This window comes from Cydia pomonella, chromosome 18 (assembly GCF_033807575.1).
Source record: "Cydia pomonella isolate Wapato2018A chromosome 18, ilCydPomo1, whole genome shotgun sequence".
NCBI lineage: Eukaryota > Metazoa > Arthropoda > Insecta > Lepidoptera > Tortricidae > Cydia > Cydia pomonella.
The window spans coordinates 14200817-14228305 of NC_084720.1; the positions used below are offsets into that span (position 1 = coordinate 14200817).

General features: G+C 37.5%; 1 protein-coding gene across 1 annotated transcript in view; it reads right to left on the bottom strand.

Moving 5' to 3' along the window:
* The window catches only part of LOC133527546 (probable beta-hexosaminidase fdl), a 172721-nt gene that overhangs the window by 8012 nt on the left and 137220 nt on the right, over window positions 1–27489 (bottom strand). Inside the window, exon 4 of the mRNA XM_061864600.1 lies at window positions 289–475. Within this exon, the coding sequence (XP_061720584.1) occupies window positions 289–461 (173 nt within the window). The 5' untranslated portion in view covers window positions 462–475. The remainder of the gene's footprint in view (window positions 1–288; window positions 476–27489) is intronic.

A 27489-nucleotide genomic window follows, 5' to 3' on the forward strand; every position in this document is an offset into this window, starting at 1 on the left:
CTCTATTGCGTTTCTCTACATTATCACAATCCATATTGACAACCGTCCGAGTGGTCCGAACCCGACATGTGCTGCTATTTAATGTAATTTCTAAAAGCTGGCTGTTACAACTGGGTATTTCTCATCGTCAACACACAAGGCGCATGTGCTTGATAATGTGGACAAACTACTGTATAAGTAGTTAAAATTTTCCTTGGCTGGTTATCTTTCAATATGTTCGTAAAATGAAATTCCACGGTGGTAACCTAGCTCTATTCAGATATTAAAATATATAATGATAATACTGACGTGTACGTAGAATGCAGCGGCCTATGCGTGTTCTCATCACTCTGCTGCCGCCAATAGAGCAGGGCAGCGGCAGTGCAAGCGGCGGCAGCGAGCAGCAACAGCGCGCGCCGCAGCCGCCCCACGCCGGCGAAGTGCCGCCCCACCCCCAGCAGGCTCATCGTGTCCCACGTCATCTTCAGAGCTGCGTCTGGAAAGAGATAGAAAACGTGTATACAATGGGAAATGTAGAGCAGTGATCACGACAGGGAAGGAAAGGGGATACACATCACCGACGTGCTTGCTCGGTTTAGGTTCAGAGCTTATTGCGAAAAACTAAAAATATTTTTTTTATTTACCTCTATCGCTTTTACATATTCGAGCGATAGAGAGGCAGATAAAGACATTAGCGGACTACGGCCTACTGTATGTTAATTTTGCCATAATAATTCAAAATATAGAATACGATCCTTGTGTTGTGTGTGCACACACATGTGTTGTGCACAACAGAAGAAAATTAAATTAAACTCTTTGATCTTGTGATGTGATATGTGGGACATTTTCTGCGTCGCGTAGTGTAATGTAAAAACATTACTGAGTATTTACTCATACCTTTATTTAATGAAATTAAAGCCTCTTCTACAAAAAACCAGGAGCCCAGTTAGAAGAAGATACATTCCGATATTAAAATAATGTCATTTGTTATCATTCGCGTGTAAATTTTGCTCGAGCTTGTTCATTCACGTATTAGCGAGATTGAGACGCACGGGTAAATGATAATAAAATGGCATCATTTTGACATCGGAATGTAAAATTGAATTGGCCTAGGCGGTGCTAGATGGTTCAATGTCTGAACATTGAACCATCTAGCACAATCCCGAAACATATATATATATATACTACGTCGGTGGCAAACAAGCATACCGTATCTCCGTAACCTAAATACGCCTGCAACTCTGGAGGATTTACATGCGCGTTGCCGACCCTAAGGTCGGAGTGTTAGGTGTGTAGTGCGGACACTATGATTAGGGTCTAGTGTTTTTGGCTGCGGTTTTCTGTAAGGTGGAAGTACTTGCCTTCACAGAGTAATATTTCTTTAAAATAAATTTTCAAATGTGTTGGTAGCCTAGCGGTAAGAGCGTGCGAATTTCAAACCCCGGCTCGTAAAAATGAGTGTCTCGGAATTTATGTACGATATATCATTTGATGGACATATGGCATATGGACTTTTCGGTGAAGGAAAACATCGCGAGAAAACCGGACTGATCCCTTATAAAGCCTAGTGTCCCTGGGTTGAAAGGCAGGCCCCTCTGGGTTGAAAGGTCAGATGGCAGTTTCTTTCGTAAAAACTAGTGCCTACGCCAATTCTCGAGATTAGTTGCCAAGCGGACCCCAGACTCCCATGAGCCGAGATAAACGCTAGGAACAAAAAAACTCAATTTAGTTTAAAAATACATATAAGTAACATATTTAATTACATTCATGAATGTAATTAATTCATCCCAATCCCGCTTCGGTCGATCAACTAAATCCAAGCCTAAATGGAATGTCAACTCCGAAATTGGCATCGTTACTCACTCACGCTCTATTTGTTTGCTAACCGAAACAAAAGCATTCGAGTAACACCACTGTCCAATCGGAAAAACAATATAGATGGATCAAACGGAATCTAATTTCCAATGACTATTACGAGTAAACATAGTACAGTACAAAGACTAACGTATCAGACTATGCGCCCAAAAGCCATACCATTTTCTAAAGGCTTAACATTAAGAAACATGTGTATATATTTAGGACAACTAGACTGTGTCAGATACTTTTGACCGCAAACTGTAGTGATATATCACTATTTGAAATCGAAGGCTATAGTGATGCTGACTCACAGACCATATCAACTACTAGACGGAGCACATAGGCCAACCGCGAGGTCACCACCTATAGATAGGCAATAATTTATGGGCGTGAACGACTTCAATATCCTGGCTGAAGAAGCGGTAGCTTGGTAAGGTAAGCTTACCTGAGTAGGGCGAAATTTTAAATTTTAAGTTGTTACTTACTATAATTTATACACTCTACCACTTTATATCCAGTGACATGTAACGAAGCCATACGATAAATAAATAAATAATTTATGGGCTGAATTTATAGGTCATATTCTCATATTTAGCAACTTTTACTATGGGACCAACCCCGAAATCGCGAAAAAAAAGTACTCTCCAATAGAAAATGTCAAGGTCAGACAGCTAAAATATATATGATACAGCTTATTTTTTTCGCGACTGCTGGGTTGGTCCCGTAGTAAAAGATGCTTAGTATGACCTATATATTCACCCCGTAAATTATTGAAGGTGACTAAAACACCCTGTTTGAGCACTCCCGTACAAATTTAGTATGGGACCGCAACTGCTTATTTCAGTTGAGCTCACGATTTTTGAATTTGAGACTAGATTTCGTGTAAATCTCTCTACTACTAGGCATTTAAATTCTACTAATAGAATTGATAACGTGTGGCCAATTCAATACCACTAGATTCCCAATTTCTATCGCTCGTATTTCAAATATCATTCGCCGTTTTCCACAGTTTTTTCAATCTGAAAGTAAGTTAGTTTCGAAAATAAATTAAAAATCGGCCTCCAGTATAATACATAACATATACTTACATAATAATTATACTCATGTAAATTAAAAATAATTACACAAATTAAGCTTTAAAGATGTATAATAGTATACCATGGTGTAGAATACAGCTCAGTAGTGCTGCTTCAATCATAGAATTTTACGAGTAAAATTGAACTTATGTGTAGTAAACGCTTCATTATGCGGTGTCTGTGTAGTCTGTGTGCTGATTGTATGAAGTTTTGTAAGATAACATTTTTCTCTGCACCATGTTACTCGTATGTCGATCAGTATGTGTGTGTACTTAGTAACCTAAATGTCCCAGTGCTGTAAACTGTTCCAATAGTTGCCATGTTTAATCTTATTCCCAGGAATAGAGCTGACGTACTAAACATGGCTGAATGGCTGTCAAAAATTAGGACGGCGTCCTAAACGTGTTGACTTACATGGGTCTACTACATACCCATAGATGGCAAAATTAAGGGAATCAATTTTTTACACAGGGCCCTTACAGAGGGGATACATTTTTTCAGTACTTGAGACTTAAATAACAAAAACAGGGATATATAAATGTACCAGAGTCGTAGTCGTCTAAAATGACGTATTGAAACTGAACTGTCCATTGTTCTATTTATCCAATACGTTTGTAACATGGAAAACCTGCATAGTGCAGCCACCGCACGCCAAAAAAAATAGACGCCGGTGGTAAAAATATATACGCCTTTCCGCGCGTCTTTTGTTTTTTCTAACGCTACTTATTTACCTGATTATTGCTGCTGAATGAAGTTTTTATCTGAATGTGTCTTGGTGAGCGCACGTCGTCAAACATACCTGAGTTACCTCAAGAATCTATGGATCAACGGACGTTAGAGGGAATATACCACGTGATATATTCGGACTAATTGTCCATACAAAAGGAGAAAAGGTTTTTCCACTTCTAAATAATTCCATTCTCCATGAATTACGTTATTGACACAATGAAAAACGAGGTTTATAGGTATTCTTTTTTTTTTTAATTTCCAATACAATTTTTTTATAAACCAAGAATATATTATACTGAAGCGATTGACATCAAAATCAAAGTGATTTGTTAAGTTTTAGTTAGTGGAAAACGTTTTCTGCGGAAATGGAATTTCATAGAAAAAGTACCATTATTTCGCCAGGATCGCGAAACTTAAGGCTAGTGACTATCTTTTACTTATATACACTCACCTACTGACGCATATTAGTTTATTTTATTGTAAATATTTTTTCACCACACCAACTGGTAAAGGCCCTCTTGATTGTTCAAAAACTAATGAGAAAGTTGCATTTTATCCACATGTGGGGCAAAGTAATCCGATGCAAATTTTGAGTTGTTTCCTTATGTTAGGTTAGCTGGTGGAATTTACTTTTAAATTATGATTTTGAATGAAATTTTTTTTATTTAGTTCAATTGGATTTGATTTGGATTGATTATTTTGGTATTTCATAGTTAGTATTTTCCTTGGTGTGGTGAAAAAATTTGTGTTTCACTCGGAGGCAAAGTTTGTTTAACCCTCGTGCCTTGAAACCCTCGCAACGCTCAATATTCCATTCCTTCGCTTGCTCGGGTATCAATATTAGCACGAGCGGTTAAACAACAACTTTGCCCCCTTGTAACACAAATAACTATTACTATTATATTGTATTACTATAAGAACTTAGCTTTCATTTACCGCTCTAGTTACCCGGCTACACATTATCTTTAAAAATCTATACATATATGACATAAATTCTACCCGCTACCCAAAGGTTGCCTGGAAGAGATCGCTTAGCGATAAGACTGCCTGTTGTCTGCCTCTACATTTAATCAATTGTTTATTTTTCTTGTATCTGTTTACTGAGGTGTGCCAATAAAGAGTATTCTATCTATCTATCTATTCTATGTAGATACATATGACCTAATTTATACCTCTATTCTTAATCCATAAGTCACACATGACTTGTAGACCGATCCCACAACGTCTAGCACAAAAATAACATGTAGGTAGACTAACAAAGATAGAATAAAACTTGTTAGGAAAAGGTTAAACAAGTGTCTATCCGAATCTTGGCGTGTTCATTAAGTATTTAATTTCAATCTATTTTCGGCCCACAAATGAAGATCGGAGCTGGAAATAAGAGAGAATACAGTAAATGGTTTTTATAATTACAAAATAAATTAACAAAAGGCAATGGAGTCACTTCTATCGGTGCCAGGATGAACTAGGGATTGCAAACCGGATTGGTTTTCAATCCGGCCGGATCCGGCCGGATTTTGGCCGTAGTCCGGCCGGATCCGGCCGGACCGGATCCGGTTTGGCATAGGGATATAAAAGTTAATTACATGACATATTTTTCTAGTTTTTTGCGTAATACGTATTCCTAAATCTATAATTTGAAGTTAATAAATAACTTCTTAACAATAAAATAGAACTTGGTAGTAAAAAGTGTCACAATCTCAATATCACTTTAAAAATAAAATTTGAAATCGGTAATTTATTATATTTAACCATTTAAAAGTGGTCAAATTTTCGTTTACAATTATAAATTTGATTAGTTTGCAAAGCCTGATGATGGGATGTGGGGTGGGAATTGGAGCTCCTTGAAAGGACAAGTTATCGTAACTGTTCTTTGATTGAATTCTTTGTATAGTCTGTTCGGAAAGAGAAGAGTCGTGGAATGTATTGGGCCCCATACATTCCACGAATCTTCTCTTTCCTCACAAACTCTAACATTGACATCCATTCTAGCATAGAGAAATAAGAAGAACATAGAGTGCTCACTCCATACATCAGTTTTGGTACCAAAACGCTTATTATTTTCGTAGTCGACATCTAGCATCAAGTAGCGAAACTCTCAGTACTGCTACTCGACAATAGATAGCGCGGCAAACAAGAGTAACCGGAATTCTATTTTCAACTCCTACGCTTACTATTATTTCATTATCAATATTATCATATATTTTTCATTCACACATATTGATGAGCCCAACTGTAGTCGGTTGAGTACCGCCGACTTAATCCTGCTCATTTGTTTACTTTTAATCTCCTATCACAACATTATGACACGTCATTAACCTTGTCTTTAGCATAAATTACAAATGCCTTCCATGGCATCTCCATCCTTTCATTTTTCCTTCTAATACAGTATTTATGTAATCGTCATATCGTGCCACCAATATGAAAGAAGAAGAAGTCCTCTTCTGTTCCCAGTCATCGTCATAATAAATATATTTTTATCTTACTAAATTTAAACTTTTTCATTCGTTTTTGGTTCTGTTAAACTTCATACCTTGTATCCGTTGCCTTTTCCTCATCTGAAATGCACAGCGCGTGCTGTATTTAAGCGTTTTCTTATTTTACCGGATCCGGTCCGGATCCGGTGATTTTTACCGGATCCGGTAGCTCCTGAAAAGTGCCGGATCCGGCCGGATTACCGGATCCGCCGGACCGGATTGCAATCCCTAGGATGAACAAAATAAATAAATCAATATTATAGGATATTATTACACACATTGATTAAGTTCCACAGTAAGCTCAATAAAGCTTGTGTTGTGGGCAGGTACCCACAACACAGACAAAGATATACATAACACTTTAAACTATCGCGGTTGGTACGCATATTTAATGTCATTAAATTCCATTATTTTTTTCTCTGACGTTTCACCCAGGTTGTGGTCACGAAAGTCCGACGTCTCAGCAAAATGTCAATGAAGATATTGGTAAACAACACTAAACTACCCGATATCCAAATCACGTTAATCGTGTATCGCGTTAGACCAGTTATATATAAAGATATATGAATAAATATTATAAATACATAGAAAACAAATATCCGTGCTCATCACACAAATAAGTGCTCTTACTGGGATTTGAGCCCGGGACCATCGGCTTCATAGGCAAAACCACTAAGCCAGACCGGTCGTCAACTATATTGAAGTAGAATTCCTCTTTTTCGTCACCGCATGCCATTACGTTGGTTGCTATGCGAGTGCAATGCATGCACACTGTGCATATGCGCCTCAGGACGAAGTGGTCATACTTTTATTTACTTATACTATTTATCTGTGAATACTATTGAAATAATTAGCAAAGCTTGACAAATCATCAGCAATGTCAATATTATTAGCATTTATTATTAAAAGAGTCTGTATACTCCGGTCGGAGCCCCCGGCGGAAGATCAGCGTTGGCCCATCCAGGCTAGCACCATGCTGAGTCGGGACCATTTCGTGGCTACTATGTGTCATGTAATGTAATATTATACGTTCTAATGTTATGTATACGTTTCTTTTTGTACCTCTTTTTATCTGTATATTTTTGCCCCGAATAAACTATTTCTAGAAACATAATTTGGTAACCTTTATTTCCTATATCTTTGACTATAGTTTTAGGTAAGCAAACAGATAGAATATATAAAAGCATCATACGCTACAAAATGATATGCGTTAAAATAACCGCACGTTGCATTTAGATAATTGTTTTCTAAGTGCGCTGACACGTTGAAGTACGCTTACATGTTTTAGAGTAAAGACATTTCTAGTGTTCTCAAAATACATAGTACCTAAGTATTATCGAAAAGATAGAATCGACTTTTTACATTTGCTCAAAGCTTATTAATGAAATGTACATACTCGTATATTATGTGACGACGATTATTTTATTCTTAGATAACAATGAAGTCTCTCTTTACCTATCTCTCCTAATATCGGTGTGTTTTTACTCTATACCGGGCATCGGCAATCTATTTGTAAAGTGAGACGAGCTAAAAGCTAGCTTTTAGGTCACTTCGTCTTCGCTTTATTACTGTGCCACTGAAAGCGTTTGGGAGAACCTTTTAATTTTATTTCCGAACTTGGGAATTGATTGCAATGCTCGTTAGGTAATCTGTTTGTTTTTTCGCCAGTCAGCTGCAGAAATATCTTTCTTTCAGTGAAAAATTGGTTGAGATCTTCACAGCATTCTTTTGTCGTTAAACTAGCATACTGTATCAACATACCTACTGTATAAGTATGTAAACAGTTGGAAAAGGTGATACAGTTTTATAATTACGCTAACACATGTAAATACAGTTTTCAATATAAAAAAATTGTTTGGTTGTTAGAAATAATTTGGTGTACAGATGTTTTTGAGTTGCTAAAGCATTCGCCACGGCAAATAAATTCGCAACTCGTGTAGATTCTTTCTCTCTCTTCCTCCTCTCCTCCCTTCAGTCGTGTTTTAATTTATCGCCACTCGTTACGAATTTCCTATTTTTCGCACTTGTATCGAAAATAACTATTTTAGGTTAATACGTGGATTAATATTTAATCCATTGCTACTGCGATATGTGCATTTTAAGGTACCATTACCAATTGTTAGAGCTACTCTCCGGCCACGAATTACACCTCTGTTCGTAATTCCCAATACCAGCACAATGACATTAGTCATTAGTCCTCTATATGTTGCACTCAACCATATTAATGATATTGTTTTCCATAATCCTACTCTTGACATATTCTCACAAACAGAACCGAGATTCCTAGCCACAGCAGCGCGCTACCTAGAGTCAATATCTACACTCACAACTATTCATGTTAATTAAATCTAGTGATAAGCTTAGTCTAATTAGTTTTAAGTATGTATGTAACCCATAACTTGCATGTGTGGTTCAACTATTAATGTAAGTTGGTGAATAAAAAAAAAGACTTAGAAACGTAATACATAACGTTTCTAAGTCTTTTTTTAAGAGAAGATTGGTTTACATTTTACGAATGCCTCAAATAAATGTCTCAAATGTAGTACTTACTTAAATATTGCTTATTAAGTGTATAGAATAGAAAATACTACGGTTGAACGCGTTTAATACGATTTCCCTCGTAACACCCCATTTTGCACTAGTTCCTGCAAATTGATTTCATATATTTTTTATCTTGGTTGATTGATACGCCTTCTCACTTGACCTTTCCCGTCTTTTACGCTTATCCTTTCCTTATACCACCTTAGAATTTAAATCATAAATACCTAGACAATCAAAGATGTCTTCCATACCGACGACCGGTCTGGCCTAGTGGGTAGTGACCCTGCCTACGAAGCTGATGGTCCCGGGTTCAAATCCTGGTAAGGGCATGTATTCGTGTGATGAGCATGGATATTTGTTCCTGAGTCATGGGTGTTTTCTATGTATTTAAGTATTTATAAATATTTATATATTATATATATCGTTGTCTAAGTACCCTCAACACAAGCCTTATTGAGCTTACTGTGGGACTTAGTCAATTTGTGTAATAATGTCCTATAATATTTATTTATTATTTATTTTATTTATTTACTTATTTCGCTGCTGCTAAAATAGGAAAGCAAGCGCATACTAAACTTTGAACAAAACTACAGTTTCTTAAAGAGAAAGACGAGAACGAGTCTGAACGTTTTATCAGTCCGGAGGCGAATTCTATTTTAACAATTTGAAAACATTTTAATTATATTTTGATACTACCTTGACTCAAGTCATTAGGCATCTCACGCACACCAACACTTGCTTTATGAGCATACCTGGGATAGACGGGGGCAATTTAGGTTTGATAATAGTCTAAAGGCAAATAAAAGTTGAAAACCAAGATTTTATGCCGTGTCGTAAAGCTGCGTTCGTGACCCACAAATGGTCTAGCCGGAAGATCAGCGCTGACTTTTGGGTTAGCATTTATGCTGAGGCGGGACCATTTCGTGGTAAACTATTTATTTATTCTGTTTCTTTCTTTCGTTATACTATACTTTTGTATGTTATAGTTTATCACGAATAAATGCGATGATTTCTGATTTCAGATATGTCGGCATTATTACTTAACATATTATTATTTAATTTGCAATTTTGCACACATATCTGCTTGATTTTCAACTTTCATTTGCCTTTGCACTATTTTCAAACCCTAAATTGCCCCCGTCTTCGGGGTATGCTTATGAGACGACTCCAGATTCGTGAGGAGCTCAGCGACAGCGGCACATGCTGATTAGTGTAGCAGCGGCGCTCGTTGTCTCAAGGGCGTATCAAAATAAGATGGAACTTTTCTCAAATTGTGAAAACAGAATTGACCTCCAAGTCTCAAGATGAGGCAGACATAGCTTTCATTAGGACCACCAATTTATTCAGATGTCGCGCTTATGAGAAATTATCGCGTGGTTATTACATGTTGTGCTCAGAGTGATGGAGGGGTCCTGCTAAATCTTGATGAGTAATAAGCTCGGTGCTTATTAGGTGTTATAATGACAACAAGACAGAAATGAGACAAGAATTATATAGCCCCCGAATATTAACAATACAATCATGTTGTATTGGAGTTGGAGTTAAGAGTTCCTAGATATTTTTTTGATGCTACTGCGGAAAAGAACTAAGGCTACTTTTTGGAAGCTGATGATACAATAACTAAGAATATTGAAAAAACTAATTTTGCTTTGAAGAAGTTTCACCGTGTTACGACGCAAAAAAACTGCGGTGATAGGTTATCTATCGATTAGACTCGATTTTTTTAAAATCGAAAATTACAAATGTTATTTTTACTTAAAATTGCAAAAAATTACAAACAGACCGTCAATTGTAGTATCTACGGAAAATAATATAGATAGCTTAGTTATATGATAAGATAATTGAGATTCTAAACGATCTTATTATACGGTAAAAATCTTGAAATGACGTTATGGCAAAATCAATAAAACCCCAGGCAACACCGTAAAACGTCTTATTTTAACAAGAAATAAATGATTCTATTTCATATTGAAACATCCCAAGGAATTATAACGACTTCTTTCAATCAATACAGACAGCTAACAAGCAACATAAAATTCTCACATGCATAATGCAATTTTTCCTTTACGCGACTTCTATTAAATCTTGGCAAGCATTAATACGACGGATCCATATTCAGCAGCAAGATACCGTTCGGTTCAACCTTTGCAATTGGTTTAAGTGGGTTCGCGACTGCGAACTTGCATATTTGATCGCCGACCCTCCAATGCACTCGACAAATTTAAAACTGTGGAAAACAAACTAAAATATACTTTGCTGCTTTAGGAATAGGACGGTGCGAGCGCAAACGATATCTTTGCTAAGGGCCAGCACGATCTGAATAATGGGAATATAATATGACCATTATGCGGTTTAAAAGGATAATTTTCCGTACGTAGTGCTATTGAATTTGATTACTGGAATGGAGTCCTCACTGCAGACGCTTGCCCTACAATTTTACAACTCTCCAGTCAGAATGCTACAGGCAAATCAAACTTTCAATTTGTATCTGTAATATTTATGCATTTGCTGCATGGCCTGGGCCAACATACCTATAAAAGAGTACTCTAAAGGATCTGCGGTTTGTGCTCAGACCTCAGCTCACCTGCTCAGAATGGGACCTTAGTTGCACGTATAAGCTGACGAAAGTAACGGGATAAATTTAGATATTCCGATTTGTTCAGGTAAAAACTAATTATCCTTACTTGTGTATGAATACCTAGTGTTCGCACCTAACATGTTCTGCTCTCCTAAGGAACATACAATCTAACAAAGGCAAAAATTTACAACAGGTATAACAAAGAAGTTTATGCCTCATTCTTGAATACCTGGCTGAGCTGGAAAGTTAGCAGGGCCCTATAAAGTATGCACAGCTGGCAAGTTCCCAGCCAGTGACGTGATGCTGCAATATTTATGCGGCATGGTATAGGTAAGTGGGCGATTCTATGACATACTTAAATTAATAACAGATTCAATTAAATAAGTTTTCTGACAAAAAACATTTTTGATACAAGCTTTTATTGCTGACTGTAATTTTCTTCTTTCTATGGGCAACGAATACTCATCGAGACACTTAAAAAACCCAAGCACAATTTGGTCGCGTTGTTTTATCACCGATTTCTTATGGTCACCTCCTGCGTCCATCCTCAAATCAGCTCGATGATACCATAATATTCGTTTTTTCAATGGAATAATGGGACGTGGGTCTAATTAAGCATGTAATATTTGACACTACAACTACTACATACGTCATACTAGTACATTGCAAGTCAAATAAAAGCTTGTAAAATGGCGTTAATCTTTGGTCTACATTCGGATGGAAATTGCAGCAGTGTTGCTATTGCAACAATATTGCTGGATCGTTGACACGAGCGAAGATTGTGAAAATATCCTTGATAAATTGCGTTACTGTTGATGCCGCATTCCTGCCGCGATTAGAATATTCAAGCTGTCACTCATTTTATCAAGAAAATTGGCAGTGACATTAAGTACCGTATTAAAGCTGTAACAGTGTAAACTTTGCAACAGTAACACTGCTGCAGTCGCCACCTGAATGCAGTTTTAAATTGCCCCTTTACCATCGCTGCAGTGTTATTAAGTTCAAAATAATTTGCTTGACGAAGAGAGGCTAGCGCGTTAGCAAAATAAATTTGGAACTCGCGCCGTCTCTTACAAACACAGTAATGCTCGATAGATTGCAATCTGGAAACACGCAGTAGCGCTTACGTTACATTAAAATACAATACATAGTTTTCCTTCAGGAAAATAGTTAATAACAAAATTATGAATTAATAACAAAATTATGCATTGAGTTATACTTTCAACTCATAACTAATCTATGCTAGTGTGCTTAACTAAAATCACCAAATTTCAGTGCTACTGGTTAGTTGTTCCTCGCCAATGTTTGTCCAACATTGAGTATGGAAGACAATAGTCGTCGATTTGTTGTTACGGAATGGCCCTCGTGGTAGAAATGTCGGTTTCTGTGGGTAAGGTACGTGTGAAATAATCGATAGACTAACTATCATTTATTTACTGTTTAAGACGAAGTTGAGGAGGGACGGAGTTTAATGTGTTAATTTGTGGTCCTATGTGCTCACAAGGTCGTTAAATTAAACACTTTAAACAAATAAAGTAAACATTTGAATAGTGGCCGGAACAGTAGTTTTAAGGTCGTCTTCACATTGGATGCGGATTGGCACGCGGCTACGCGGTATAACGCTCACACATCGGAGCGACGTGCGAAGTCGCATCAGCACGATAACCGCGTAAAATTTTGCTACAACGAAGTTCAGACTAGAGCCTCTTATCTTAAGAGAGTTGAAAGCGAGTCGAGCGTGCAACGATTTCGCCGCGAGCGGGTAACGATCTCGCCGCGAGCGGGCAACGATTTTACCACGAAATGGCTTATATTTTTTCAAAATTCCCTGTATCTAAAAGAAAAAAAAAAAAAAAAAAAAGTATCTGTATCTGTACGCAGCAAATCCGATGACGTGCTTGCGGCGCGATCGTAACGCGCTTGCGGCGAAACCGTTGCGCGCCCGCGGCGAACTCGCTACGCGCTTCCTCGCTTTTAACGCTCCTGCAAATCGGTAATGTGACAAGGCTCTTAATTACGTACCAATATCAATGTTTTTCTTAGCATTTTCTGGATGCTTTTCACTATTTATGAAACTATGTACTCAGAACTAATTAATTCAAATAAATGTCACACATAAACCAAGATATATAAGATTTAAGCAAATATTCGTTTATTCACCACATTACAATGGACTAGTAGTTGCGCGGTTTACGGTAGTCATAACGATAACCCATTGTGGATTGGTCACAAAACTTTAAATTTCGTCGCATCGAATGCATGAGCAAATTTCCCTACCCCATTTTTGTTCACCAAGCAACTGGTAAATATCATATGAATGAGAAGACAACGAGTATTGTAAAATTTAAACTTTCGTGAAACGGCGGTGTTGACTGTTGACCTAGATGAATATGAATTGCATTCTGCAGTAGGTCTATTTAGATGCAAGTGAAGGCTAGATGTGTTTATTAATACTTTAATAGCATTTGACACTATTGACTGCGTGAGATCTATTGATACTTAAATTCGAGCCATAATAAATAAATAAATATTATAGGACACAACTGACCAAGTCCCAGAGTAAGCTCAATAAGGCTTGTGTTGAGGGTACTTAGACAATGATATATAAAATATATAAAGATTTTTGCCACTCAAATATAATTCTCCTTCATAAGAAAGGTGACAAATCAGACATTGGAAATTATAGACCTATCAGCCTAATATCTCACATTTATTAATTATTTATTAAAGTTATCGAAAATAGAATAGCCCCCCTGCTTGATAAACACCAGCCCCCAGAACAAGCCGGTTTCCGTCCAAGTTTTTCCACTACAGATCACCTTCACAGCATAAATCAAATAATGGAAAAGTCTAACGAGTTCAAAATACCACTATACCTGGCTTTCGTAGATTACAGCAAAGCGTTTGACAGTGTCAAGCATTCTGCTGTATTCTCCGCAATGCGTGAGCAACGTATCGACAATGCATATGTTGAACTCGTTGGAACCATTTATCGGTAAAGCACAGCAAGCATTAAATTACATGTTCCTGGCCCTAAAATTCGCATTGAAAAGGGAGTCAAGCAAGGCGACCCGCTATCTCCGAAATTGTTCACCTCGTGCTTACAACAGATTTTCCAAAAGCTAGCGACCAAGTGGGAAAGAATGGGCATTGACGTCGACGGCAAAAGGTTAACTAACCTGCGTTTTGCCGACGACATAGTTTTGTTCTCCCACACTGCACCCCATCTAGAACAAATGCTACAAGACCTTAGCACGGCAAGTCTTGAAGTCGGACTCGAAATGAACAGGGCCAAAACCCAGTTAATGACCAATGGCGCGAAACGTGGAGTCAAGGTTGATGGGCAGGATATCCAATATGTCGACGAATACATATACTTGGGCCAGATAGCATCCTTCGATGACAGGCAGTCTAAAGAAATCGACCGACGCATCGAAAATGCCTGGAAGAGCTTCTGGTCCATGAAGGCACTAATGAAGGGCAACCTTCCACTGACACTAAAGCGCAAACTCGTCGACATGTGTATCCTGCCTATCCTAACCTACGGCGCCCAATCTTGGTCATTAACGGAAGCCCAGAAGTCCCGACTCAAGATTTGCCAGCGAGCAATGGAGCGCAGCATACTAGGAGTTCGGAGAACCGATCGAGTTAGGAACACCGAACTGCGCTCCAGAACTGGTATTATAGATGTGGGTGTTAAGGCCGCTAAGCTTAAGTGGGGTTGGGCAGGACACGTCTGCCGTATGCACCCGGATCGGTGGGCCAAATTGGCTACCGAATGGATACCGCAGATTAGCCGGGGCAGAGGCAGACCAAAAAAGAGATGGCGGGATGACCTCGACGCTTTTTGCAGAGACTGGCGGGAACATACTTCAAACCGTGATGAGTGGCGGAAAAAAGGGGAGGCCTTTGCCCAGCAGTGGGACACAAGATAGGCTAGAAAAAAAAAAAAAAAAAAAAATTATAAAAACTTAAATATATAGAAAACACCCATGACTCAGGAACAAATATTCATGCTCATCACACAAATACATGCCCTTACCAGGATTTGAACCCGGGACCATCAGCTTCGTAGGCAGGGTCACTACCCACTAGGCCAAACCGATCGTCAAAAAATGTTTCTATTGAAATTGTTACCAAAGATATTGGGAATCAAGACCACTTCGTCCACAATCTTATTTCGTCACCTTTTTAAATCATCCTCAATACCAAGTCGTCAGCATACAATTCCTAAATCGTCACCTTCCTAACTCGTTCACATTACTATTTTGACAACAGTCCCAGATCGTCTAAATTCCTATTGTGACCATAGTGATGTCAGCTCGTCAACATTATTGTACCACCCATTATCCTGACTGCCTTCTATAAATAAGACAACATCGGCACTTTTCATTTACTTTTGCATTGCTTTATTCCAACGGAAAAGTTTGGTTGGCCGTTCATTTTGATCACTACCAATGCCGGCACCGGGGATCATATAAGAATGTGTACGACTCAGCACTGTAGACCATATAGGATTGTGGACAAGATAGGAAAGTGACGATGTACGAATGTTAACGAATCAGAACAGTAGACCATATGACAATAATGAGAAATTAAGAAGGTGACGAAATGATTGTGGACGAAACGGTCCTGAGCCGATATTACCAGAAAAATATAAGAAAAAGAAGACGAGATCTCAGCTTTACTTTCAGCGCTACAAGTCGCTAAAACGTCGCCAGATGGCATTAAAAATGTATGACAAGTACCGAAGAACTTCAATTCATCGGTTTGAAACTTAAATTAGATTGGGACTGTTAAGTTTAATTAATACATTTTCAGTTCTCTATGTTGAACTAAGTATAAAGTAGTTTCGAATACTTGGAGAAAAACTGAAATAGGTAAAATAACCCCTTTGAGTTTGATACTGTGTCCCAAATATCAAAGTAGGTATGTACTATATTAAATTGCGAGAAAACTTATTCTGATTGTAATAACTGGTTTTAATATGATCTGTCAACAGCGACATTTTTGATTGAATATAACTGTCACTATTGATTTGACAGCATTCATGCCAGTTATTAGTGTTATTACAATCTTTAAGCCTCAAGATAAAAGTTAACCCAACACTTTTAGATTTATGGGCATTCGAATAATAATAATAATAATAAGCCCCCAGGGCAGCTTGTGGCGAGCTGAATGGGAAGTGACGTCCCTTGGGTCCCATACCCCCGAGAGTCGGCCAGGTCCCTCTCTCCGGCTTGCCTTGATTGGCCGGCTGGAGTGAACACTGAGCAGGGGCCGCAGGACTCTCACCTCTGGCTTGCCTTTACCGGCCGTCCAGAGTGGGGTGTCAGAGCTATATGCTCGCAGGGTGGAAGTGAAATTTGCATAAGACGCGAGTTGGCACAGTGGCTGCTGACAGCCACTGGGTAGAAAGCGGCGCACACCTCTCCACACCCTGAGCCGCTCACGCAATGTTGTCCCCTTGTCGCTCTGTGCGAGCGGCCGTTTTCGGGGACCCATATTGTGAGTTGGCGAGTCACCACCTGCCCATTTTGTCGTGTTTTTAAAAACATATGATCAGGGCAGGTGCCATAGTATTCTCCATAGTCTCGGTTACCAGTCCACTTGCAACTCAACCCAATAGCCCGGTTTATTTTGGTACCCTTTTTTTTTACAATAGTCCTACACTAACCGGGGCTTGTCCTTGGGTGCACTGCTATAGTGTGAACAGGGATAATCGTCGGTTGGTGTCAAATTACTTTTAGAGTAAATTGTCTTATTACAAGGGGCCTCTACGTGTTGGCTTCGGCCCCACGCACGCCTTCAAAATGCCCGGGACCACATGGTCCCGAGAATTTGTAAGAGACATACAAATAATAATAATAATAAAATTCTTTATTGTGCACTACTAAAGAAAAACTCGTAATACAAACAATACAGGACTTAAATTAGTAGGTAACAACAGGCGGACTTATCGCTATAAAGCGATCTCTTCCAGACAACCTTCAGATAGCGAACCGGTGGCAAGAAATAGGCTATTGGGCAGTGCAAAACAACAATAAAACAAGTATACTTATAATATGTTAATTTTAAATTATAAACTACAAACAATAAAACATACACTACATAAACTACATAAATTATTTAAATTACAATAATACACTACATAAACCTACATAAATAAATATTAAGCATTCTAGGGAGTGAAGTAACAACCAGGTAGAGAAAATAAAGGAGAATTTAATGACCAGGACTAAGAAAGTGATAAATAATGCTCTTTAAGACGTTTTTTAAAAATGGTTAAGGATTGAGCTCGTTTTATATCAATGGGCAAAGCATTCCACATTCTTACAGACTGGAAAGTGAAGGATTTGATGTAGAACTTACTAGATGACCGAGGGGGAGCAAGAAGAAGATTTTGAGAACACCTAACAGACGAAAGAAAACTAAACCGCTTTTTAAGGTAACCAGGAGTATTAGGAATAAATAAGGTACTGTAGAGAAGAGAAAGGATATGCGTATTACGTCGAAAACGTATCGGTAACCACTTGAGCTGTGACCGAAAGCTGGAGACATGGTCAAATTTCCGTAGCCCAAAAATGAAACGAATGCACACATTTTGAAGACGTTCAAGCTTGTTTAATTGCTCTTCTGTAAGATCGAGATAAGATATGTCAGCATAGTCTAGAATAGGAAGAAGAAGTGATTGCGCCAGCGCAATTTTAGTGGCAAGCGGTAAAAAGTTGCGGAGACGCCTAAGCGATCCCACGGCAGCAAAAATTTTTCGTCCAACCTCATTAAGTTGCGGACCCCAAGTTCGAAATGATTTTAAATAATACAATATTATTGGACAATCTTATACAAACCGACCTACTAGTCCCGTAGTAGTTGTGTTGTAGGTAGGTTAACTAAATACTTAAATAGAAACTAGCCACAGCTCAGGAACAAAGTTTTCTCCTTAAGCAGTGTCTAATAAACACACAAATAAATGCCCGTACCGGCATTCCAACCATCAACTTCGTAGACGGGTAGGACTGCTAACAGTAGGTACCAACTAGGCTAAGAAGATATAATAATGCATGGTACACACTATATCATGATAATATAATTTCTTTACTTCTATCGCGATTTCTCGCGCCTTACCTACGCCTAAGTATAATGGACTCACTGTGCTAAATATCTCTATCTATATTAAAATCAGATTTCTGTTTCGCTCTGTTGCCTTTATCTGAATCTCATCACATTTGCCGTAAGTAATCACACTTACACGGGTGTTTACGAAGACACCACCAGATATAATAAAGAGGATTAAGTTTTGCATTTGCACATATGTATAAACACCTTGATCGGACATTTCCTATATAATTTAATACGTGTTTTTCTGAGAGTATTTAGTATCTTTATGTTCTTTGGCTGTTGTATGATTAAACGTATTGGATTTGATTTAGGTAATTCTTATAGAGACAACGAAATTGGATTCAATACTTAAACATCTCGCTTATAAATGTGTACCACATTTAAGCGAGATGTTTGACCCTAAGATTGACAACTGAGGTAATTTAAACCTATACTCGTATTAACGCAATCAAGTTAAACACATGTAGGTATAAAAGGTAACTACGAATATTGCCACTCTATATTTGGTGTTCGCGAACAAGGCTCGGAAACAGGTTAAATTTCCAAACCGTTATATTATGTACTTGGCACAAAACCTTTTAACCTTTGGTTTGTTCGTAAGCCGTTATTTTTAAACCGGTTTTCAGGAGAATATTTCTATAAAGGTTTTGTCAGATTAACCGGTGTAGAACAATAAAATCCGGTTTCTTATTGTGTGTGTATACTGTTTTAGGAAGCACGTGCGTGGCAGTAGCAACAGCCTCCTGACGACTTTGTCCGAACGTGCAAATTGCCGCCTCACATAGTACTGGGTTGAGGTGGTGATAGGCAGGGCTAAATAACCTAACTTGCCCCGTGGTTATCTCTGCACGCAGGGATGTTTATGTAGTAAGTAGTTAATAGTTATAAGTGTTTTTATATAAGTACTAATATAGGATGTAAGTTTTTCAAAATAAACAAATTTTATTTTTTATTTTATGTCGTCTTTGTTTACGTGGCACCCCACCAGGCCGACCGTCTCTTTGCTCGTCTAAATAAAGTTCTTTAAACGTTCGCGTTCTCATAAGAACGTTCGAAGTAAAACCGAAATAAACCGGTATTTACCGCTATTTTTAAAACCGGTTCCGAGCCTTGTTTGTGAATGCTCATTCTTGCACTTCTCACATTTATAGATTCGTCTGGAGCATTATGTAGTTTTTTTACACACACATGAAAGACACTTCAAGTTTCCTTTAGTAAAGGTGAAGTATTTCGAGTCAATTATTTCACTCAAGTTTTCGGCACCCGACAGAGGTTTGTTATAAGTTTTCTTTGCCGTGAGAAGTTAGTTTAAGTTATTAGTTTCCCTTATATGTTGAACACGAAAAGTCGCTCAGAGATGAAAAAGTTGAAACATGGTACCAAAATTGTATTATAAAATCTACGTGAAAATCGTGCAGTGGTAATACTATAATCGTTTTTTTGTGAGAACTATCCGCGGCTGGCCACAAGATCGTATAGAGATTCGTTTAAAAAATGGATACGTGGATCAATAGGTATGAGTAAAACCATATATAGTAAACACCCTGATCCATTATAGAATGGAACAGGCACAATAGGATGGTATAGACAAATCCTGTAAAATAAGTATTTATCATCAGTTTTTTAACACAGGCAACATTTTACCATGATGTTTCATTGATTTTTCTTTATTTGAAAATTAATGGCATCATACATCCCATGACTGGAGCAAAAAAAAACATAGTTTTTATTCGGTAATCATATTGAAACCATTTACAGTATCTTTCATCATAAAAACAATATTTCATCATAAATACATTGAAAACATAAAAAACGAATACGACATTCAACTTTTAACGCATAAAGTGGTAGAAATTTTACAGATGCCGAGAAAATATCAAAATACTCCAAATTTTCTCTTCAATGTCCCATGACTGGTGCCATTAACATATAATTTTAACTATATATTACGAAGTAATATTCTGACAAGTGGAACCTCCACCTTAAGAAGTTTCTTCAATATATTGGACTGGAAGTAGATTAAGTACCTAATGACATGTAGGTACTTACGAGACACATTTATTTGCCGCTCGTTATACAATATTTAAGTAGATCGGTTTGAAGACTTAGAGTAGATACTATGGCTTCGGTCAATTTACGCAAAGCCGTATTATAATTAGTTAATTAGCCTATGACCTTACTTTACAACTATTACTAATTCAGCGCAAGTACTTACGGAATGGGTATGTGGTAACTCCGTAATGACATTCATAAAAAAATGAAGGGCTGGACGGCTGTGGCATTTAGTCAAAATTAAGTAGGAAAGCCGGAGTCACAGAAAACGACTTAATTCAACTTTATGAGCTTAATGTAATAAGGTATGCTTTTAATTCTATAAAATTTTGCAGTTGTTTATCATACTCTTTATGTTAAAATATACTTACCTATGAAGCAGGAGGTCCTGGGTTGGAATCCTGGTAAAGGAATTTATGTGTTTATCACAAATATTTGTATATTTGTTTATGGACGTTTTCTAGGTATATAAGTACCCATTTATATAAAACTTTATACTCGTATTATATACATATCGCCGAGTATTACCCATAACATATTATTGAAAAATAACCCAAAAGTTGTAGGTTTTTCAATAAAAAGTAAATGGAACACTTTTCTCTGAAAACACGCACATTGTAGATCTGTGATATTTAGATATGTGTCGCGACTTGGCAGGTACTGTCAGAAATGGTATATTAGTTTACAGTGAGGCTTCCCCCAGGGGCCCGTCATGGCCCCTTCCAATGTATTCAGAGTCAACGGGCTTTAAATAACTACGTCTGTACCGGGTTCAAAGCTTCAAAGGTCGTTGTACTGTTGTGTCTTTTGTACCTTTTATATTCACCACGCACCACCCACACCTTCAGGGATTGTTAATTTAAAAAAACTGACAGTAACTCGACATAGTACAATATAGGTACAACTGCCACTCCAAGTACAAGTGTCTCGTCAGTAGAAATATTATTTTACCCCAAGATTTATCTTCGCAGCATGGCTTTATCTTCCAAACTTCTCTGTCGCCCGTCATCTCAGCATCTAGATGTGTCCCGATTGAAATCATCTCTCCCACAGTCCATCCACTTTTTCTTCGGTTTTCCTTTCCTGTTACTTCCCTCCACATTCTTTCGTAATACCTTTATCGTCACATGACTTTCATCCCTCAGGATTTACATTACCATACCTATTGTTATATGTCGCCTACATAATTGAAAACTGACAATTTACTACAATAAAAAATTATCAGCTAGTCGCAACTTGTTTCGTAGTTCGTACACTCTTCGGGTACGGAACCCTAAAAATAAACCCAGTAACGTAGAAAGAAAAAGGTGACCCAGTTAACCGGGTAACTTTAAATGGTAACTTATTCATATTTAAACTTTTACAGTACTTTATTTCCGCAGCCAATAATCGATATTGCTGCGAAGTCGGAAACTATGTCAAAAAAGACGTCACGTTCTAATTAATGCAGTTTATCCATGAAGGCACTAAGTGCCTTATAGTGAAATGTTGTCATTAAAGCGTTACTAGCATAAAACGCATTAAGTAACAGCTTTTATTGACATAGACTAAATGGCACATAAGCCTATATTTTTAATCTAAAATAGACCTTATCTTGTTGAAACAAGCTGTATGAATAGTCCCTTAGGTTTATTACGACTCACATCAAGCGGCTAGAGCAGCCCGCTTTATACTAGACTAAAAGGAATTTGAACTTTCCACACAATACGTACATTACATTTTTAAACATGACAACATCGAAATTCGTAAAATTTACTGCGTCCCTGTCATTCGAATAACGCAAGAGCGATGGAGATGAACATATACTATCTTATTTAGATTTTTGCTGTACTTGTTTTGCTGCTATCGCAAGGATCAAATTCCTTTGATTCTATATAGTAAGACGTAATACGTAATTATGTTGGACATAGGACCTTTAGATAAGGTTGTTCCCACCAGTGGGCCACGTGGCCCAACCGGTGTGACAGCACATACATTTATAATTCAAACACAGCGATCACTTCAATAGTTAGCCACATGTTGTGTTCTTTTGCTTCCGTGTCATGTATATTCTGTTTTAATCGTTTCGAAACTGAAAACATACACGAACAGGCTATATCAACCATTATTGATAATAAGAAACACAACAAATATTAATTTATGTTGACATAGTAATCTCAAACATTAATATGTTTAATAAATTTACGAGAAAGCAGCAATGCAAATGTTACTTAAAACAATTTTCATCGCAAATTAATAATATTATCCTTAAAATAGAAGTAACAGCATCGTATACACTTGTCCATAGATGGAGGTGCTGTCAAAAACCTTTTAACACGTAATGCGCCGCACTAAATCAACTTTAAAACTGGCATTACGTAGTAGCTACTCTGCTGACCAATCGGTAAATGTATTTCACACTTCAATATCACACTACGCAGCTCTAAGCATTTACATGTCTGATAAATGGTAGGATATTGTGGTATAGTCGTTTGTGGAAACATTGTGTACCTACTGCAATTAGGTACATCGGGAATTCCAAGTTTGACACATAAATGAAATTAAATTAATGTAATTACATATTATGTTATTAAATTATCCCTTTAAATGCAAAAAATGCGTTACAAGCTTTGTCACACAAACAGACAGACGCAAACAGATGACTACTACGGCGTATAGTACACGTAAGATAGTTATCTTGCGTGTACTATAAGCCGTAGTAGTCAAGTAGTTACTTGACCGAGCCGTTTTGACTCGGGCAATCTGCTTTCGTATGTCCGGATGTTCTCCTCTACAGGTCACAATTTTCAACCGATTCTCGTAAAAGTTTGTGAGCAGGTCCACTGTTTTTTTTGTCGTTTCAGTTCTTGGATTTTTTTCCAAATTGCGGAGCCATACATTTTTTAAGTAAAAAATTGTGCTCGCGAGGTCTATAGCACAGAGAGCCACTAATGTAGTTACCGACTTATGTACTTTAATACGAATAGGTATATACCTGTTTGTTTTTTGAGCGAATAATACAATGACATGTATGCGTGTGTTTTGTGCAAAGTGTTGCTCAACATGTGACCCGCGTGATCGTAAAATGAATATTAATAATGTACAAGTTTTGATGAATATATTTTATTATTTTATTTAGATATAGTTATGGTTTATGGTTTAAGGATGTATTTCTCTACACGAATATTTCAATTCACTTATATAGAGATATACATGCAATCTTAATATTATATACATTATGCACTAATATTTATTGCTCTGCACTCTATCAATCATAGACTGTTGCCATACGAGTATATGAAGTAACGCGATACATTAATTTAAAATAAATATTTAAATTAAATTCGAATTGTAAACTGAGTGCATGCAAGCCGAGGCGTGTAAACTCGTATTCGACAGCTTACAACGGCCTAAAACTCCTGAACTAGCTCTAAACAAGAGAATATAGCATAGTAGTTCAATTTAACTTAGTTTAACGAGGGGACCCGCTACGCAATCAAAAGGGCACGCCTTAGTACAGTCACGTCTGAAAATATAGGTACGAAAAAAGTGCCAAAAATATGTATACATGACCTTATTGCCCATATACTGTATATATGTTTTTGGCACTTTGTCCGTATTGATATTTTCAGACGTGACCGTACAAGTATCGTACTTAGGCCCTTTATTAAAAAAGTGATGGTAATTGTCATAAACCGCTGGACGACATAATGTGACGAGTTAAACAATTATTCAATGTTAACTGAAACTTGCTACGAGTACATCCACTGTACGAGTATTTGAAATCTAAGGATAAGCTTACGACTTTTCTTGGTCATAATTGTCGTACTTTATATACTACGTCGGTGGCAAACAAGCTGGTGGCAAATACGCCTGATGGTAAGCAGTCTCCGTAGCCTATGGACGCCTGCAACTCCAAAGGAGTTACATGCGTATTGCCAACCCTAACACTCCGCACCTTCGTTGAGCTCTGGCAACCTTGCTCAAGAACACAATACTATGAGTAGGGTCATGTTAAAACCTACTTTTTCAAGTTTGTATGAGTCTTAGAAAAAATTTTTATTGTCCACATAAAAGATATTGGTTTTCCCGAGCGATTTATGACGCCTAAGGAGCTAGTTAAAATTAGCACAATATGGCCATCCATCCAGCACAATATTTGACCTATATTACCTATTATAGACATGTTTTTATTCCGGCTGCTTACTTGCATTTTTACATTTGAAATGATGGTCACAAAATGGAATCATAGAATTTGTATGGAAATTCGAAGATTTTTGTTTATTGCGAATAAAGTCGGGTACATATTTTTTGTGACAAATATTAGTCCCTGAAGATTGATTCGATCATTTATTCACGCACTTCGGTAGAATCCAATATTATGGCGGATATTTCATTCCTACTGTTTTATCTTATTTCCATCCAATAATTCTGCAAATCAAATTTTAGCGTTCAGTTATTGCTTATTGCCTAGTCTGAAATAAGTTTTTATAACAAATAAAATGATTTAGATGACGAAGCTGCAGGTGAAGTCGATTCCAATTGAACAATTTGATATTGTTTTGAACCGCTTTTGATATGATTGGCGAGTATCTCACACACGACATTTCGCATGCAAAATGAGATCTATGTTAACGGCACCAATCATGGGACATTTAAGAGTGGAGTATTTTTGAATTTTCACCGACATCTGTAAAATTTCTACCGCTTTATGCTTGAAAAGTTGAATATCCAATTCGTCCTTTATGTATTTAACAGTGGCGGATCGTTCAAAGAACTCGATTCCCACCGGCTTATCTAATTTCAGCACGTTGAGTACTTTCACGATCGATAAATAATACAGCTAGGACAACCTAGGTAATGTCAGAAAGTCAAAAATTAAAAAAATACAATAATAGGGAAAAAAAGAACGCATTCCTGGTGTCTGTTCCATTATAGGGGTGTTTACTATAAACCGTAACAAATTGTTAATCTAATTCGGGCTCCCGGTAACGGTGTTCATTTATAGGTCGTGTCATTCACGACGACGCGTGCCTTGACTCGTATAGTCATGTTATTAAAGGTTAGATTTGACAATCTGTTCGTCATCGTGGATGATACGAATTATACAGTGTAGGCTGCACACCTACGCTACGACCGACGTAGCACGCATACCGTAGCTCCTAAACGTAAGGTATGATTTATGTATCGTAAAAATGGCCTAACAGCTTCGGTGTGTTTCAGCTTCGGTCTAACGCGACGAGAGGGTTAGGGTGGTTTCAGAGCGTATTTTTACGCGCGTATACGGTCATTTCAGCGGTAAGAGCTTATGCGCGTGTTATTTTCCCTACATAAATAAATACACGCTCGTATAAAACGCTAGTCTGAAACCGCCCTTAACACACTGCCAGCGACCCGCTAGGCGGGTTCTCTGTGTATGCGTATGCGTAGGCACTTTTCGCTACGGAAACGGGAAAAGCAGTGCTATCTGTTACGCTCGTAGCGCGCAGCTCTATACGGCAGTGAATGTGTTAAAAATTAGGTTGTTTTTGAATATGATCTTCATTTGATGTACGATAAGCTGTAGATATAACTGACCCCGAGCATAGAAATTGGTTAGTTACCGAGTAAACGCATTCATGTATTTGTGCGCAAGAAATGATGAAAATCTGTTTTTTCAATTTCAAATGTTAGCTTACATAAAAATGTAGCTATTCGACTCGTTGAAGTGACAGTAATGTTACTTGTGGCTACCCTGGTTATACTTGCTTTTAGGGCTATCTTATGTTTGGTTTAAAGATAATGAAAATTATTGACAAAACTAGACACTTGATACAATTCTTATAATAATATAACATACCATATATCTTGTGGAAACGAATAAAGTTTTTATCTATCTATCTATCTAATATACTAATTAATTATAAGTAGGTATGGCTGGCTCACAGTTATAGTTTTTATCCACATATCTATACACATACAGCCAACAGTAGTAGACTATAATAAACAGTAGACAAATTGTCACCTTCTCTATCGGTACCCGAAGGCGTGAACACTTGTAAATAAATGATCATTTGTGTCTCGTTACACGAGTCAACGCCCAGTCGCAGGTTAATGATACGTATAAGAGATATGCCACGGCCAAAAAAAGCGTGATTCTAAGATTAGTTTGCTTTGTGGTGCGATGGATAATCATCGAACTAAATTTCCTACTGTTATTATTTATACACGCTTTTTATACGATACGTGAGCCGAGTGTATACTCATTAAAAGGTCTAGTTGCTTAATAATATATATAAAAAAAGTTCATTCACGTTTCATGCCTTACAACTATTTACAATATTCTTCTGCCAAACCATAGAGTGGTTTCGTTGGCAGACGAGGCTCCTGTAATAATTATGTAATAAGTTTATACGTAAATTAAACTTATGTTATTATCTTTTAAACCCTTTACCGCATGCGCAGCCCCATGGCAGTATTATTTCGCTCTATCACGAGCATGCTATAATTCTGTTTTCGGTAAAGATTAATTGACGTGTAGCTTAATCTGGTTAAGATCGCAGGGAAACATTGCTTTTCTTCTTTTGATTCGGCATGTTGTTGTCCCCAGGCGAGGGAAGGAAGCATGAGAGCCAAAAACTATACAAACCTGCCCGCGAAAATTGTTCACCGCACCAATGCAAACAAAATGAGATCAAAATGAACGGTTATTAAATATTTATTATTATAAGTCAAATTCTACCAGCCTACATAAGGAAACGACTCAAAATTACTTTGCCACTCTAGTAGATAAAATACAACTTTCTCATCAGTATTTAAACAATCGAGAGAGCCTTTACGAGCTGGTACGTGGCGAAAAGGTATTTTTTTGTTCAACGGTAAACGTGTTTTGGCAAACAAGTTGATGTGTCTACTACGGCATTAACTAATCTGCAGCCATATGCACGCCATGTTTGAAAGGCTGTCCATTTAAAACTTTATAATGAATACTTCCTAACTGTCAATGTAGTTGAGGTGTGAATGCTCCTAGGAATAGTAATTGCTAGCTCGTGTAATGAACTTTAGAAAGTCATAGACCTTATAGTTGCAAATTTAATTTAGAGAGGATTTAACCTCTCAT